An 18864-nucleotide genomic window follows, 5' to 3' on the forward strand; every position below is an offset into this window, starting at 1 on the left:
ACCAAAATCAAGGTTTTGGAAAACCTAACCTAACCAAGTCGGGAAGATCGGAATCCGGACTAAAACAAAGAGAGAAAACTCAATCTTAAAAAGCTATCAAGATTGAGAGATAATATTTACGAAATACAATTATGTAAAGAGATAAAGAGTGATCTAGTAAGGTAGAGAGACTGAAGGAGAGATTGTAATCTTCCTTCCCACTTTATAAATAACTGGCTCTTGTGGAAGTAAGCATCATTGGCCGAACCACGGTAAATCTTTGTTTTGTGGTTTGCTTTTACTACTTTACATTATTATCTGTTGTTAATAGTTGTTTAGCAAGTTGGGCATGTTAGTATAGGTTGTAGTTAATATTTAGAATTTGTCCGGAGTTGAATTGTTTCCATATACAAGTTATCTGTGTAGTGGGGGAATCGATTGGTATTGGTATAATCCCCAACAGTAACTTAGACTGATTTTTTTTCTCTCTCTCTTTAAAGTACAACCAGTATATGTATGATCTACTTATCTTTTCTCTTTCAACTATATATATACATTAAAAAATATATATATATCCGTTTGGTGGCTAAAAAGTTAAATTTGATAAAAGAAGATCGTCGAAATGCATCATATGCAAGGAACAATTTCTCAACCCCCAAAACCAAAAGTCAGAGAAACTATTAGTTGGACCTTATTGGGCCTGACGGGTATCCAGTAGTCCATTTCATTTAACCCACCTAACAAACTTTACCTTCACTTTCTCTAAAACATTTTTAGGTCGAACCTCAAATCCCAAAAAGATTTCTTCAATACCAAATAAAAAAAAAATGAGTAGTCGATACGAGAGTAACGGTGATGCTGATGGTGGTGGTTCTTCACCTTACGATGCATTTGAAGACCGTGATTCATCTCACCATAAGGTTCATTAATCTCTTTTATCTATTTCATTCATTTTTTTATTATTAAAAAGTGCCACGTGGCATGATTGATTTATTAAGTAATTTTAACGTTCGAGTTATATACCTCAGCATAATTCACGTGGATTAGAGAATGAAAGGTCGAGAAATAAAGGAAGAGATCGAGATAGGGAAAATGAACCCGATCGTCATCATCATAGAGATAATAGGGATAGTAGGAGTACAAGAGATGGAAGAGGAAGGGGTAGAGGTGACGATTACGACCACGACCGCCATCGCCATCGAGCCCGTGAATCCCGGGATTTTGATAGGTAAACTTTATTTTACATTTAACTAATTTTGTTAACCGTAGAAGCAATGTGTTTTGTGGATAAGTATAGTCCCTTTTTTGTGTAGACATCGTGATTACGACCGAGATAGAGATAGTAGACATAAACACGGATCCGATTCTCGTTCAAGGGATAAATCTAGGAACAGATCCAAATCACGCTCTCGTTCTCCTTCAAAGAGGTATGCTTGTTTACTCTCTTTACCTATATTATACATTATTGATAAGATTGTCAGGGAATTCTATGGATGAGATTTGATGATTTTTTTCCTTAAAGAATGTGTGGTGCCTTCTTTAGACTTGACTTTAAGATTTTATTGAGTTAAAGGGTATGCTAATAGGAAAAATTGGAATGACCAAATTAGAGTATAGTGTGTTGAATACTTGAAATTTGTTACAACCTTTTCATTATCTTTGTCAGTAATGTGATCAATATATCTTTTATTCATTCAATCTAAAGCTTGACACGTTAAAGATATACACTAGTTGTTTTATTTTATTTTATTGTTTTTATTATTATTATTATTCTTATTTTTATCATAGAGTTTAATATTAGGCAGTGAACAATTAGTTACAAAGGAAGAAGTGAATAACTAGAGTATAGTAAGAATTAGATGCGCCATGAAGAATTACAATTTACAAGCTTGTGAAGCCGTATAGACACAATGTTCTAAAAAGCGCTAGGCTGTACTTGGGCAGTGGGCGAGCACCTAGGACTTCTTGGTGGCGCCTGGTCGGGCTTGGCTCTAGGTTTTTTTTTTTTTTTTTCCCCTTCGGATATGTATATGATGTATAGTCAACCACACCCACGCTACAAGAAATGAAGGAATCAAACTTCAAATACTTGTGAAAAATGTTGTATCAATCCAACCAATCCAACCACATCATTCCCTTTGCGATACTTTGGGGCACATGGTTGGAAAGGAACTGGAGGCACACTTTTAGACTAGAAACCTTGACATTGCACAGTTGATTCTTCACATAAAAGGATTGGTTTTCCTTTTGTGTAAGCGGTGGAGGGAGTTCAAGGAGATACCTTTTGGGTCTTTTGCATTTTCCTGGGAAGCTATCTTCCAAGAAGCTTAATTCAATGTTATCTTATTGTTTTTTCTTATAGTTCTTTGCTAGCTTTTTTGCGCTCTTAGAGCTTTCCTTAGTAGGATCTCATCCCACATTGTACTTTTTCCATTTATTTTGCTAATATAAGTTGATTGTTTACCTCTTAAAAAGGAACCATACATTAATCATAATTAAAATATTGACCACAAACAAAAAAAATTCTTAAGAAAGGCATAAGAGTTGAAGAATATGGCAAGTAAACTGCTCAAGCTGAACAGAGAGATCAAGAGAGAGGACTCAAGGATACAATCTATTTTGAGAGGGTTGAAGTGCAACACATTCTGATTTGATCTTATAACCCCTTGTAGTTGCTTTTTGCTTTTAATTATATTGGGATTTAATCTGTTAAACCCATATTTAAATCTTAATTCTTCTCGTCTCTTTTCTTTTAGACAAGTAACCAGTTTTCAAAAAAAGAAAAAGAAAAAGAGAAATTTGAGCCTAAAGACCAATTAGTCTGCCTAGCCCAACTAATCGGCCCACCTAGACCTGACCAATCACCCCATTGTTTTTTTAACCGATTTTAGGCCTAGGTGAGTCGGCTAGGGCACCGTCTAGCGCCACCTAGGCCCTTTTTTAGAATTCTGCATAGACACCACCAGTTTCATCTTTTGCCAATAGAAAAAAAAAAAAAAACAAAAAACAAACAAACAAAAAACAAATTATAGTTTTTTTTAGATTTAGACCTCAAGGTTAGGACTTTCCGCTTCCAACACACCTTACTATAATTGTTTTATCATTACCATTCATTTCTTCATAATTTGGTGGTCTTTGTGGGTTCACATGCTTGTAATTCTGAGAATGATTTGTGGAACTGATACAGACTGTTTGGCTTCACTATTATTTTGTTTTAGCTTCAATTGTGATTAACTATTTGATATATTCTTCCTGCAATGAATTATGTAAGCAATATGGACTGATCTTCCGTTTCGCATTATCACTTTTCTACAGCAAACGGGCGAGTGGTTTTGATATGGCACCTCCGTGTGCGCCCTTGGTTACTGGTGCTGCTATTACAGGTCTGTGTGCAATTCGCTGCTGTAACATGATAGTTACCGTTTCTTTTTGTTCAATATGTGGAGAGTTTCCTTAGTCATAGATTAGTCATGTTCACTATGTGATTTATCTGTTCTTATGAATCTTATTATATTTATTTAGTGGCTTTATTTGGAAACTGAGTATCATCGTTGTGTTGTTGGCTGTTGTGTGTGGTTGTTTGTGTTTTGTGTTATCATTTGGTTATGAAGGCAATGTTGGGCTACATGTCCACTGTGCTACATATGGGCGTGGCTACTGTAGAATATATGTTCAACGAGGAACCAGGGATTTGCTGGATCTTGTTCGCCCTCAGCCTGCATCTGTGGCCATTTTGGTAGACTTATGGAAATTTCACCTTCAAAGATGGATTTTATTCATTATTTACATTTTTCTTAATAGCATTGGCCTGCAAGTAGGATTGTATATAAAAAAAAGTGTTGTTACTAATGGGCCTAGCTGCGTTGTTGCTCGATATAGGGTAGCAGCACATAATAGTTGTTGCGGTTGTTTAATACCATTTTCAAATATTGCAGGGCAACTTCCAGGAGTTTCTCAGCCAATGCCAGGGATGTTTCCCAGCATGTTTCCTTTTGGGTCAACACAGGTGTTTATACTCGGGGGATATACTTGAGCTTCTAGTCTTAGTTTTATTTTATTTTTTATTATTTTTCATTCAAAGCTTTACATGGATTATTCTTGTGTTTGAATTAGTTTGGAGCTCTTCCATTGATGCCGGCGCAGGCAATGACTCAGCAGGTGTGTTATTTGTTTGTTTGTGTGCATATTTTCCTCCCCTGTGAACTTACTCTAAGCATACAAGTTTCTTCCTTTTCATAGGCTACTAGGCATGCACGCCGAGTATATGTTGGTGGTCTTCCTCCATTGGCGAATGAACAGGTTATATTCTGATACTATCTTTTGATTGTTACCTCTCTTTATTGATGAATTAGTGGACTCGTGTTTTTGGAAGTTGCTAAAGTATTAAGTTCTCGTGTGTGTGAACTCTGACATAATATCCAATCACAGCTCATGGTCTATAAGATGTATTCTAGGGTTTTTTTTTTTTTTTTTTTCCGAGTCCTAATTGGTTCATATGTTATTGGCGATTTTTAGAAGCATGTTTGATTGCTAATTTGATGTTTTTAGCATAGGTTATTTTTAGATTTATTTTTAATTCCGAAAATTAGGTATTTTAGTTTCTAAATTTGAATTTGAAGGCTGGCTTCTAAATTCATGATTCCTTTAGTTTATATATTGAGTTGTAGGCCTTTGGCCATATAGGGGTGTTGATTAATAAACTTTGTGTTTGTGTGAGAAAGGTTTTCTCTTTGTATGTTCTTGTTATTGATTATTTGCAAGGTGATTACAAGCGATAACTTGTCATCTCCCTTCTCAAATTTGTGGGTTTCAAGTCTGGTTGTCGCACACAACAACCGTAGTGGCTCACAAGCAACCAGTTCGTGATTGTTTGGTGTCACGTTCATATCTATATGCACACAAGTGCATCAGTCTGTTTTGTAAATTTTAATTGTGAGGATACTCTAGAATATGGGTCCAAGTGTCCAGCAGTTACAGGAGAGTAAAAAGAACTTTGCTAACTAAAAAGGAGAAAAGCATCATCCGACCTTCTTAAATACTTTGGACCAATGGTGTGGAAGTGAATCGATTCATAGGATAAGCTCCTCTGTAGCTGGCCTCAAAATGACATACATATTATTGTGACACTAAAAAACCACATTGGTTGACTCTTGCAGTTTTCAGTTTGCCCAGGGGATACTGGCAGGAAGCATCGGTGTAAACATTTAACCATGATATATTTCGTGCAACACCTATTTTGTCGTCTTAGTTATTTCCCCTTTGCTTTGGGTTTTGGAAGTAAAGACTGTTCGGAGTAGTGAGTTAGTTATTCCTTCCTGGCATATTTCATATATACGGGAAGCCTGGCATCTTAAAACTAAGGCATCTTCAGACACCCACTTTCCACAATTTAATGACTTGAACACATTAATTGATGGTTCGGCAAAAATGCTCAATCATGACCCTTTTTGAACTTGCAGAATGAATTAAGGCTGATAGTTCTCGAAGATGATCTCCACACCATTGGGAGCAACCTCACATAATGTAGGTGTTGATGAGATTGGATATATTCAAATGAGTTAATTTTTGTGAAGATCTCTCTAATAGAGAGATCATCTTCATGAAAAACCTGTTGTTAATATTACTGCATGGGGATGGATGGTGAATATGAGGTTGGAGAGATGGGAACAGAGGAAGAGGAGGAAAAAGATGACAACCAAGTGAATTGGTAGGGTTGTAGTGTGGTGTAGGATTTGCGAGGGAACAGCTGCTTGTGTCCCATGGGTTTCAGTTTTCTGTTTTCACTTTTCCTTTCTTTGTATTCAGGTATAATAGGGGTTATGGGGTGGGGTTTTGGTCTTGAAAGCTTAGCTAATGGTTAATGATATTAGTATGAATGCAATCTTTTTGAGTATATTAATATGTTATCTTTTACTTGCGAAAAAAGGAAAGAGTATTATAAGGGGTGTATGTTAAACAAGGAAAGAGTGGAAGCAGCAGAGCTACAAAAGCATGAGAAAACCCTGTTATAATTTTTTTTTTTTTTTTGTTTTTCTTTGTCTCTTTTGTTCGACCAGTATGAAAGAGAAAGTTGTTTTTACTGAGTTAAGAATTATATTTTCTTGCAAGTTACCCATGAATTTTGGGGTTTAATCTGATTTATGCTTCAAGAAACGAGTCGGAGGTATATCGAACTATTTCTCGGTACTCTGTAATCTGTGCTAGTTTAACCTGATTACATGTATATGTTTTTCCTCATGGTAGTTTAAGTCATTTGAATAAATCTAGTAAAGTGAAAACTTCTTATTTCTTGAGGAATCCAATTATAGGAGTTGACTCAGATCCCAGTCACTAACATTTAAAGAAGCCCTGAGCTAAACCTTCAACTCCGAATTTTAAGCATTTTTTTTTTCTCTATATTCTTGAGACAGACTATTGCAACTTTTTTCAGTCGTGTTATGGCTGCTATTGGAGGAAACTCTGCTGGTGCAGGTCCGTGTTTGCATATAATCTACCCCTCCACTTCTCTATACTTCTCATGTTACGAGTTCGTTACCAAGAAAATAATTGCTTTGATTTTATTTCTAGGGGATGCTGTAGTCAATGTCTACATTAATCATGAGAAGAAGTTTGCTTTTGTGGAAATGAGATCTGTGGAAGAAGCAAGTAATGCAATGTCACTAGATGGGATTATTTTTGAGGTACCAGTTTTGATCCTTCTTGTAATTGTCAACATTATATTGCTATTGCTATTTCAGAAACTGATAGTTCTTATTTCCGGATTAGGGTTCTAGAATAATTATGTTTTTTTTTCCACTACTGAAATTGCATCGACCACGCAGCATATATATATATATTTTTTTTTTCATTTTTCTGTTGTTTAAATTGTTATTTAATTGTGATTCCTAACTTCTGCTGAAATTCATCAATAAATAACTAAAAAAATCACTACCATTATTGGTATTATTATTGTTGTTGTTATTTGTTGAGAATGTAGGAGATTAGTGTGTGAGTCTAAGTTTTAAATTTGAGCAAGTAGGAATTATGTTACTTACTCCCTCCTTATTTAAGAGATTGAACCTATGTTATTATATTAACTTTGCCATTATCGATATATTTGGGGTTTTCACTTTATTGTAATTGTTAGTAATTTATTGTTGTTGTTGTTGTTACAAATTACAATGTTGTTAGGAGTACCCTCTTTGGTTCAAGCATGGTGGCGGTCCTTTGAGGCTTTTATATATATATCTTATCCATATATCATGTACTGCACTAAAAAGAAGAAACATTGCATGATAAGGAAGTTAATCTAAGTCGTGATGTATTGGGTCATTTAGATGCTAGATCCCTCTCTATCTTCTGTTCATTGTTGCTTTCTTCATTATCTATACAAGAAAAGAACAGGTTTAACCCACATGGAAATCAAGTCTTGTTAGTCTTGAAGTATCCTACCCAATAAAAGATTTTCTTGATCATAGTTTTTCTTTTCTGATCGTAATGGGCATGCTTGTGTCACAATTTCACATTCATTACTAGGCTTGGTATGCATTAAGAATTTCTCATGTAAGTGACGCTGTTGTCTTAACAGGGGGTCTCAGTGAGGGTTCGAAGGCCTACTGACTACAATCCTTCATTGGCTGCAGCTCTTGGACCTAGTCAGCCTAGCCCTTGTCTCAACTTAGCGGCTGTGGGTCTCACACCGGGGTAAGTTTTACTTTTTAAGCTCAACATACTTTTGGTTTAGGGAACTGTGATGGTATAAAGTTGCTGTGTATGTGTAGATCTGTTTGAGCATATTAACTCTTTAAGGCTTTAAGTACAGGAGCTTCTAAAACGTGTCATAAAATTGATAAACTGGACTCTAAAATTTAAAGCTATCTTAATGAATACTGTTTCATAACTGTTAAGAGTTTGACAAGGATGGACATCATAGCTGGTAAGGGCAATTGTTCAGTAACGGGCATTGGGTGCAAACTAAGATTGCATTTTGAGCTTCTGAACTCATCTTAGAGGGCCGTAGTTGGTGACAGTATATGCAAAAGGAAATGATTTACTAAACAGATTATCTTATTCACATATCTTACCCAATGTTCTGTGCGAAGCAGGATAGTTATCCAGAAAGTTCCTATATGTTAGTTTATCCAAAAGATTTTTGATTTGGTGAGACCGCTAGATCTGACTATAAAAATAGAAAAAAGGAGAAAATAACCCCAGATCTGACTGAATACTTTTTGCTTCTCAAATCCAAATATTTTCTGATATCACTGGTAAGTTTTGGCATATAGTTTTGCTACAGAAATTGTTCTAATGGTAGTCCTTACATGTATTGAACACACATTATTTACATATTTCCTTGAGTATGATTCTTAGGTTATATGATGAAAGCCTTGGTTTGGAAGAGGATAATGACCACTTTAGTTAAAAGAAAATTAGACTTCAATGGATATGGATCTGACTAGCTGAAAACAAGTTATCAAAGGAGATTCACTAATTGAAATCAAATTTCTGCTTGGATTTTTCTACTTCAAAACAAGTTATTAAGCACCTATTGTCTGACCTTTTGAATCTTTAAATGATTCAATTATTCAATTTAGACTACATTTTATTGTTATAATTACTGTTATATTTTCAATATGGTACTAAATGAAGTCAAGTTTACCGATCAAAAAAAAAAAAAAAAAGTCACGTTTGTTTAAAGAAAAAAAAGTCAATCAATAGTTAATCTTTTGTTTCCTTCTGCATTTGGCAATAAAGACTCGTTGGTTTGATTCGATTTCTGTGTGTATGTAATCGCCTGGTCACTCCAATGGGCTACTCCTTCAAAATGTCCTATATTCTCCCACCGGCAATATCTAAGCTATTTTCCTCCTTTCTTGGGTTAAATGGTCAAATTTCGGTTTATTTGGTTTTTTAGGATCATCTTCTGCTCTTCAAGGCAATCATGTTACCTACGGACAAATGTCAAGAATAATACTGATAAGTTGGTCATTTGGTCTTATAGTCATATTGAACTTCATCCCAATACTGGTTCTTTTTGAGGATTTTCTATATTAATTTTTTAGTTTTAAACATTATGTCATACGTTGATCTGTTGGCTTTATATATATATTTTTGATACTATATTGTTTATTCATGATTCGTTCGCTCTTTCCTTTGTCGATGGGGGCTTCCTCTTCATACTTTGTTATTAACTCCAGAATGTCCCCTGACTTTCTTACTTGAATGGATGACTCTTATATTCAGCCATACTTCAGTATTCATTGACCTTGGTGAAGTTATGTTTGTCTACTTGGAGCTATTTGCATTGTTTATTGTCAGTTAATTTACATGTTTTGCTGATTTAAAGATGGTTGACAGTGCAATTGGTGGAGTAGAGGGACCGGACCGTATATTTGTTGGTGGATTGCCGTACTACTTCTCAGAAACACAGATAAAAGAACTATTGGAGTCTTTTGGGTATGATTGGTCTCTCTAGTCACTTAGTGTATTAATAATCCTCAACTATTCTACTAGAAATGGTGGCTGCTTTATTTTTGGGAAAATCTTTACTTCCTTCTTTGCAGTATTGATTACTAGTCTATGCCAGTGTGTTCTGGAATGGCATATAGCATTAACACGTTCTTATATAAAACAGAATAATGTCTAGTTGGTGTGTGTGCCTTTCGCCACTACTATTGTTGTCTTCAACCCTGCCACGTGCACATTTGCCATGCATCACATCTCCTTTAATAGAAAGTGCATAGTTTTTGGCTTATGTCAAATTTAGTATATCGAAGTGAAGACAAATCAAAACTTGACTGTTGTGGTAATAATTGCAGAAGTGCCTAACACAAACTCATGAAAATATTGACCATCTTTCTGTCATCAATGACCAAAATGCCAACCATAAGCATCAAATGAGTACCAATTTTTTCAGTCATCCCTATATATTAAAATAAGCTCGTCACAAATTGCAAAATGGAGTACTTACCAAAATTACACGTTTTGTATGCGATGTTCCTCAAATTAAGGACAACTCTGAGTTTTGTGAGTATAAAGCAGGATTAAGTACCTATTGCAAGAATTCAAACTACTTGGTGGGAATACAACACCTTACTAAGAAACAGGGAACACCTTAATTAATCGAAAGACAACAGCAGTGGGAGCTACGTTTGTTGAGATTTAGCCACTTATGCTGAATTTGTTCAGGAAAGTGTCAGAAGAAAATTTTAAACATGAACTTAAAGGTCAAAATTTCTCAAATCAAAAGTTCGAAGCATCAGAGTTGCAGTTCCCAGTAGTCTGAAAATTTGAACCACTCTTGGTGTATGCTAAATTGTTGACTATAAGCAGCAGTGTAGTGTTATTTAGATTGACGAATGACGAGTATAAACTTCCTTAAGCTCTACATGCTTTGGACATTTTAGTCGGATATATTCCAGTTGATTATTTGTATCTAATGCTATAATTCCATGCTTATGACCTATTACAGATCACTTCGTGGATTTGATCTTGTTAAAGATAGGGATACAGGAAATTCCAAAGGTTATGGATTTTGTGTCTATCAGGTGCGTGAATTTTGAAGAGTCAAACATGATTTGGATCTGTCGTTTATTTTTCAAGTCATACACTAATAGTCTAATTCCTCCCATGAATGAGACAATCAAACAACATTCAATTGTATTATACTTCTAAGTCAGTGAGGGAGAGCGAGAGGGCTCTCCGTTTCGTGGAAGAGCTGTCTAGTCAAGCTTAAAACAAACATTTGTCTTTTTTTTATACCTTCTGCTTACCTACTTTACTAATGAGTCTGCTGCTCTTTTTCACCCCTTTATGCATTTGTACTCTAGCTTCTTTTTAATTTGATACCTGTTCACTATCAGGATCCAGCAGTGACAGACATTGCTTGCGCTGCTCTTAACGGTCTAAAAATGGGGGATAAAACTCTAACTGTCCGGCGTGCTACTGCCAGGTGGGTGTTTTTAACTGTCTAGCATGCTCTTACATTACTTTAATTATTTTTTAATGTTTATTCCGTTTTGAATAAACAGTTGTATTCTTTTAGAGACATGCTTTTAGGAAAAAAGAAATTGAGGCTTATGCTTCATTTTGTCTTGAGGCTTTTGCCTCTCCACAGTTCTCAGGAATGAGAAGATTCACAAACAATGAGTGAAAGGAACTACATCACTGTCAATAAAACGCATGTGGCATTCATCCAAATCTAAAACCAGGTCTGGCTCTGAATTTGGGGTGGCCCTAGGTGAGCTCCTAAAAATGGGCCCTAAAAATTAAGCAACAAATGGGGGCCCTAGACCTAGGGAGACTATACCCCAGAGTTGGCCCTGGCTAAAACAACCATGAAGAATTATAAAAAGTCACGGAAAGTTATAAAAAGTCGCTAAAAATCTCCAGGAAACTTACAATATGACACTAGAGGTTTTCCCAAAAGGCATTGACACAAGTAAGTGGTTGGTGATTTATCTAGGTTCCACGACGGTTTCCTAACTGATGTGGGATTAAACCCAACCCAGGGTATCACTTAAAAGTTAAAACTAATAAGAATCATTTGGAGTAGAAAAACATTACCTTGTTTACTCGTTCTCTCTTGAATCTCACAGAGAATCCTAGAGAAATTGACATATTGTTGAGAGATGTCTATCAAGGTTTCAGACCTGGGCCATCATCTACATTGAGTATAACAATTATGAAAGCCAAGAATGGTACTCAAGTAAAGATAATACTTATGGAGTTTTAGTTATTGTGCCCATTGAGTAGTTTTAATAAGGATTAAATAGCAATGTCAGTTGTTATTATCATTGTCTTTTGACATCTCTGTAGGATTAACCTCGACACCCTTGCGGTGGAAAATTATGGTTAGGTACGTTTCCGAAACAAGACTGTAACAGTAAATCCTGTTATCTTGTAACAGGAGAATATGTGGTGTATGCCGCCCATATTTTTTGGCAATTCTAAAATATTCGCTCATCAATTATATAAGTGTAATTTTCTTTTAAGACCACTGATTTTCTTAAGATGGGATTGTAATCGGGGAAGGGTATAGGTAGGTCATCTTGTGGTGTCTTGCTATGAGTACCATCTTGTAATCTGTGCAGTTTAAGCGGTGATTGATCGCCTATTAATCGACAAGTAATCGCTATGCGCTAGTGGAGCAATTCGAGTTGGTAAAAACAGTTATGTTCAATCGGGATCAATCAATCGGCGCTTTTATTCTGGTTAATCGCGCTCTTTTCCAAAAATGCTTGCACTTTGACACTTGACACTTGACACTTGACACTTTGACACTTCAATATGTATTCCTTTATAAGCTATTAGTTATATGTGGCATGTGTTACCTAGGGGTTGGTTCCCGATTAATCTCCTACTAATTCGAATTACTAGTCCTAATCACTAATTGCTCCTGGACCAAGTAGCAACAGAAGCTTATCTGTAGTTAAATTCCCTTTTCCAGAGGCGCTAGCGCGTCCTCGACTAACTAACTAAATACTATATTTCTTGTAAATATTTGCCTAATTAGTGAATTGACTTTTACGATCAAAAAAGGGAAAATGTCAAAATGACCATTGGTTTTTAGCTGTATGCAAGCAAGAACCTGTGATGTGTCAACTGGACCGGGTCATTGATTTATGTGACGTATTGATGAATAGGTTCAAGTCTATGTGCATGTATTCTCGTGAAAATATGTTCTTGTGAAAATAGATAAAAGTCAACTATTCACCAGCAGCAGTAAGATGAAATAAGTTAACCATGCAACTAGCAGCAGTAAGATCCAGTTTCTAGCCAGAAACAATGCAAGTAACAGCAATGTGTGTGAAACAGGTGGAAAGATGTTTAGTGGGTAATGCCGTAGTGTCCACCTAGTAGGGATGTTGTGCTGATATTTCAGTATATAGTTTAAAACAAATTTTAAGGAATTACAGAGATATCGGGTTAGAGGTCCTGTACTCCTTGGAAGATAACTTGTACTGTATGTTTTCTTTCCAGATTGCACTGAAGTGTCTAGAGTTTAATTTCACCCCTGTGCCTTGAGTAATAGGTATATAGCTCATGCTAGGCACACAGACTCGTGCCTAGCTTCAAAGCCCTGAGGGTTCACCCCCTGCACCTTAGCTTCATTGCTTTTCATTCATTGTTCTTCCTTACAATTCCTGTTTTATCATATATGTTCATGGGGAATATAGATAATATGGAACGATATTCATCTGTCTAACATATTTATAGTTCCCTGTACAGTAGCGGGCAAACAAAAGACCAGGAAACCATATTGCAACAGGCACAACAGCATATAGCTATGCAGGTAAGGACGTGCAGTGCTTTGAGTTGTCTCTTTTGGCGGTCACTCTTATAAAATTTTCAGAGTCCTAATGATTTATGGTTCTTGTGGTGCAGAAGATGGTACTGCAGGCTAGTGGCGCAAATCTTCCTGGAGTAGGAAATGCAAATGCTGCTCTAGAGATTCCAACTAAAGTTGTCTGCTTGACCGAGGTAATTTATTTCCAGCTTTTTTATGTAGTTAATAATAAAATATATTGGTTGGTAAGTATTGTTACCACTTTTTCTTGTCCCGTGCTTCTTTATTTGGTAATAACGCTGGCATAAGCTTCCACAAAGGTTGACATCTAACACTTGATAAAAGTCAAGACTCACATGGTTTTTTATTCCATTTGCTATTGGTTTATCTTCTTTCCTGCCCAACAAAGAGGCCCAGGAATGGTTTCTAGTTCCATCTTAGAGAGGAAAGTTTAACCCAACATAAATAAATCCGCAGTCTGATTTCTTTAGCTTAGGTCCAGCTCTTGCGAGGGTTGGGCTAAAAATTCCATAGTCAACAGTCCTGGATGGTTGGCGATAATTGCACCTCAGAAATTTTGGTGTGAGTCATGTTCGTAGTGTAGAGTCTCAAAGCATTTTTCTTTTGGGGTTGATGAAATGTGGTTTTGTTTTTTGTTTTTTCGTATCATTGTGTGACCGCGATCCATTTTAAAGGTGGTTACCGCTGATGAGCTGAGGAATGAAGAAGAATATAACGATATATTAGAGGACATGAGAGAAGAAGGCGGGAAGTTTGGTATGTGTATTCTCTGCCTTGCCACCTGTTCATTTGTTTCTTTTAGCATCTGTCTCACTGCAAATTTGCCAATGTTACAAGCCATATATATTCCAGTTTCTTCTCACTGCTCAATATTCAACAAGATATCAGTTTCTTGTAAATAACATTGAGGAAGCTGTCATTCATTTCCCCAACTTCAGTTTGACAACTTTTTGTTAATCAAAATGTTTGCTCTGAACTAAATGAGTCAAAGATGAAGCGCATGTCATCTTATGTTTTTTATGTTACAGTTTGTTACAACAAATAAAACAAACAAATATGATCATGTTCCAATTTTTCTTGGTTTCTACTGGTACATATTCTAGAAGTTAATTTATACACGAGGTGAACAAGTTCTTACATCAGGGCAGTGCTTGTCAGTGCTCCATTTACTTGTCCTCCCTCAACCTAAGTAACATTGACACGCGTACACATATCGTATCCGACACGGAAAAATACCAAAATTGAGGTACCTTCAATATTGTTGAGAGTGCTGTTTGGGAGGCAAAACTTGTGGAGGCGGGAAAGGATGGGAGAATATTGGAAGAAATGGTTACATATTCACCAAGTACGAAGGGATGGTTATGATTACCGTAGAGTTTAAACTTAGGAATAGATACCCAGTTTCACCATTTTGTTCCCTAGTTCTTCCTGTTCAAGCTATCATATGCTATAGCTCTTTTACTTTTTGTTTTAAAGCTGCTGTCTTTATTTTTTCAGATAGTCTAATTTTTTTCCCCCCATTAATTCACTTTATTTTCTTTTCTTTCAGATCTAAGTTGTTATTTTTAGCACAACGAAAGCACTGTGTTCTTAGTTTTGTTTCCGGATAATTGGGCTATGGGTTTGGAAGCAGCAGAAACTATGTGACCCAAGTTGGGTTCAGAATTTCGCTTGAACAAATTATTTCCCAAACCTGACTCGTGTCCTGCCCTAAATGAGCCTAAAAGCGCCAACAGTTTTTCTTCTGATTGAGGGTTAAGTATCCACAGGTAGTGGCCGAGTAAACTACCTGGGTAACTGGCCAGATCAGTAATAGGATGACATGATGTCTTGTATCACAAACCCCAGTCTAGTTATAAGTCATTAAGTGAATCAGATGTTCATCTACTGGAAACCTAGGAGAACCAGGTGGATCAACTAATTTGAACAGGGTTTTGTTTAACTTTATTAAACAGATTATTGTGTGGCTAACAAGTTTATGACTATTCTTCTTTTTGCTCAGTAAAGGAAAGTATCATTAATAAAGGTCAAGTAGGCTGATAAGGCCTACATTACAGGTGGAAAATAATAAGAAAGTAAAAGTATTAAAACAACCCGAAAAAGCCAAAGAATTCAATAGATGTTGACTGTTTGTGAGCAATTCTCTTAAACAGATAGTTTTTTTATTATTTTCTTTTTACCTGGAAAATTTGAAATATGTTGAGATATGTTTTTTATAACAACTTTTAATTCGTTTCCATTGAATATACTTACTGGTTGAGTTGATCAGGTTCATTGGTGAATGTTGTTATTCCCCGTCCAAATGCAAATGAAGAATTTTCCCCAGGAATTGGAAAGGTATCCATGCATATTATCATTTTAGTTTTAACCTAGTTTGTTTTGCTCCTAGACTTAGAGATTCCCTCTATTGTTTATTTTTGGTTACTGGGCACGTTTACAATTCGTTAATCACATCTATCTTGTTATACCATCCTAATAGAATAAATTGTAATTACAAAATTTATCGAAGTGTTGAATTTTCTTTTATTCTCCTATTGCATATAAAGAGAATATGATGTTTACATTTTTTTTAATTTGAGCTTAAGAATTGACTTTATTTCCCTAAACTTTCAAATCCCCTTCGGCCTCAGAAGGTGAGATTTGATCCCAAGATTTTGCGTGGTGGCTTGACCAGTAGGCCATTGGACAGGACAAATAAATTATTTGTCCAAATGAGCCAAAATTTCTTCAAACAGATGGAGCATATTTGTAATATTTAAGGAGAAAAAAAAGAACCCTAGGAACTTGCATGTTTAGAGGTGCAAATTTAATGTTTGTTAGACCTTTAATAGCATGCAACTGGTGAACTGTTTCAGGTATTCTTGGAGTACTCCGACTGTGTAGGTTCTGCCAGGGCAAAGGTGGCACTCCATGGAAGGAAATTTGGGAACAATGAAGTCATTGCTGTTTTTTATCCTGAAGACCAATATTTGAACAGTGACTATAGCGCATGAGGTGACTGGAAGCTTTTTTTCTTACTGTAAAGTCGCGGGCCGGATGATACTGATGGTCACAAAAATGTTCATGCACAGCTTTTTTCTTCACAAAGTACCTTCTGTTCACGTTTTTGTTCATTGAGAACTGTGGACTAATCACCTCCTAAGAGAGATGTTTCTTTCGATAAACCACCTCTTAAGAGATGGAGCCCAGTAATTGAAGGAAAGAAGTGCCGTTATCGAGGTTTTAAATACACATATTGCAACTTAAATGTTTTGGCACGTCCAGCTGAGAAATACAATCAAAATTTGAAGCTTGGCCGGGATTCAACAAAAATTTGTTGCTCAATCTGAAAATAAATAAATTATGCAAGTTCGTTTTGTATGTTTCGACGACTTGTCTGTTAGCAATGAATACTCGAGGTTTAGGCTAGCACAGTAATAAAATCCCCAATTATTTCTAATTTGAGTGAACTAATCTCATATGCACCCAAATGGCTCAGTCATTCCATTCAAAACTCATATTATAATGCATTTGAAAGTTTTCAACCGTAATTGAGTGGGAATTTTTTCCAGTTTTGTAATCACTTTTAATTAAGATCCCCGGCTTTCCCAGGGATATCCTCGTAAGGAAATTAACCTAGAGAAAAGTCAACGGTTAAAAAAAATAGCAAAACCCAACGAACTAAAACTCTGCTCAACTCTAAAACAGTAACCGTAACCCTTCACTTCTCTGATCATCTTCTTTTCACCCACTTCTTTTCTAAATCTCGACCGAATGGAAAAGAACAAATGTTGTTAGCCTTATGTCTATGTACTAATCAAATCTTCAACATCCTACTGTTCTTTTTTCGGCCCAACATTGGCTCCAAATTTGGCCCAAACATAAATCATTAAACATATATTACACAAAGCCCAAAATGGCAAAACCCCATCGATACTAAACTGTACAAATACTTGTTCTCCACAACTCCACTTCTCCTCTCAATCTCTCGGTCTCTGCAATTCTTCAAGGTCTCCTCCAACTTGCACTCCACTCCTATCTTCTTTAACAGTATACCTGCAACTCCCAAGTAAGTAGTAGTCTTTTGTTTACTACTTTAATTAATTGATACATATTAATTCCTTAAAACTTTAATCATATTTATTTGCAAAGTAAGTATTTTTTAAACTATTCTATGGTTCTATTTAATGGGGAGGGATAGAGGCACATTTCTAATGCGCATATTATAGCCAAATTGTAAATGAATCCAAACAAAATCATGGATTTAAAAGTTGAATTAAGGGCCGATTTTTTGTACATATGATCTCTCCACTATGGTAAACATGTTCACAAAAATTCAACTCATTAAAAGAAGTCTAACATTAGAACATGTTCACAAAACTTTTAGATCGTTAGATGAAAAATTCAAAAATGAAGACAAATGAACACTAATTTTTAAATGGTTAGACATATCCAAATATTATGATTTTTTGTGAGAATGATCTTCATGGTGGGGGATATTATGACATATCCAAAAAACTAGGCCTTAATTCATTTGTATGTCAAAAATGTGGCTATAATGTGCGCATAATGAATGTGCCTCTATCCCTCCCCCCTATTTAATTTCCTTTTCTTTTAGTTTGAGATGGCTAGACATTAATAGCTATTATTTTGTATGTTTTTTGTGTGTAAGCCACTAAGCTAGGATTGTGGTGATTTTTTAATTAATCATATCATTGTTTGTCTGTTTGTGAATTTTAATTGTCAGTCTATCATCATGCCTCCGAATCCTCCTGCTAGAAAGTATCCTTCTGGCTCTGAGAAAAGGAAAAAGAAGCAAAGATTAGACGATGCCGCTCAATCCCAAAGGGGAAATATACTAAATTTTTTTGGTAATAAAGGACAAGTAGAAAGTTCAAGTAAAACAGTGGTTGACGTCGAACAAAGGAATGACAATGATAATGGAGAGTATGAACTGAACGAAGATGTTGAACTTTTAGTGAATGAAAATGTTGAACCTTTGGTGGATGATAATGATGAGCCTTTAGTGAATGACGATCTCGATCAAGATACAAATGAGAATACAGAACATTTGATCCAACAAATTGGGATAATATTGATGAAAATCTTAGATATTTACTTGTCGAAAAGGGTCCTATAAGAATTACTAATGTTGATTTTCCCAAAAATCACATTGGCAAACATTTCTCTTAGAACCATTACACTCGAATAATGCCAAATTGATTTTAAAAAGATAGAACTTAGCTCGTATATTATGTTTCTTTGGACAGGGTCTTTTGTTTTTGTTGTAAGTTGTTAAAGCAACACACAAACACTTCTCAATTGGACAATGAAGGGTATTGTGACTGGCATAACCTAAGTATAAGGCTTTCAGAGCATCAATCATCTCCAGAACATCTTTTTTATTGGAATAGTAGTTGGTATGAACTAAAGAAGAGATTTGACAAGAATGAAACAATTGACAAAAAAATGCAAAAAGAAATTAGCAAAGAGAGGGAACATTGGCGACAAGTGTTACTACGAATACTTGCTTTAGTAAAATCACTCGCTAAAGGTAGTTTGCCTTTTCGTGGGAAGAATGAGAATATTTATTATGAGAATAATGGGATTTTTTTAAG

General features: G+C 35.6%; 1 protein-coding gene across 2 annotated transcripts; it reads left to right on the plus strand.

Moving 5' to 3' along the window:
* Positions 1-685: 685 nt before the first annotated feature.
* LOC147476109 (splicing factor U2af large subunit A-like) lies at positions 686-16579 on the plus strand. Of its 2 annotated transcripts, none has more exons than XM_086584306.1 (18): positions 686-899; positions 1008-1207; positions 1293-1406; positions 3295-3362; positions 3915-3985; positions 4093-4137; positions 4219-4278; positions 6390-6450; positions 6547-6659; positions 7547-7662; positions 9316-9414; positions 10430-10505; positions 10821-10909; positions 13177-13252; positions 13345-13440; positions 13942-14023; positions 15537-15604; positions 16123-16579. In XM_086584306.1, the coding sequence occupies exons 1-18, from the start codon at positions 807-809 to the stop codon at positions 16258-16260; spliced, it is 1665 nt and encodes a 554-aa protein (XP_086440432.1). In that variant the 5' UTR covers positions 686-806; the 3' UTR covers positions 16261-16579. The 2 variants fall into 2 exon arrangements, with proteins under 2 accessions (XP_086440432.1, XP_086440433.1); XM_086584307.1 differs by having other exon boundaries at positions 687-899; positions 13189-13252.
* Positions 16580-18864: the final 2285 nt, after the last annotated feature.

This window comes from Coptis chinensis, chromosome 9 (assembly GCF_015680905.1).
Source record: "Coptis chinensis isolate HL-2020 chromosome 9, ASM1568090v1, whole genome shotgun sequence".
Classification (NCBI taxonomy): domain Eukaryota; kingdom Viridiplantae; phylum Streptophyta; class Magnoliopsida; order Ranunculales; family Ranunculaceae; genus Coptis; species Coptis chinensis.

Bases quoted from the DNA above. Each gene is read 5' to 3' on its own strand.
- LOC147476109 (XM_086584306.1), top strand. From the start codon at position 807: ATGAGTAGTCGATACGAGAGTAACGGTGATGCTGATGGTGGTGGTTCT. The intron at 6,451-6,546 runs GTCCGTGTTTGC...TTTTATTTCTAG, and splicing joins AGGAAACTCTGCTGGTGCAG to GGGATGCTGTAGTCAATGTC. The intron at 6,660-7,546 runs GTACCAGTTTTG...TTGTCTTAACAG, and splicing joins TAGATGGGATTATTTTTGAG to GGGGTCTCAGTGAGGGTTCG.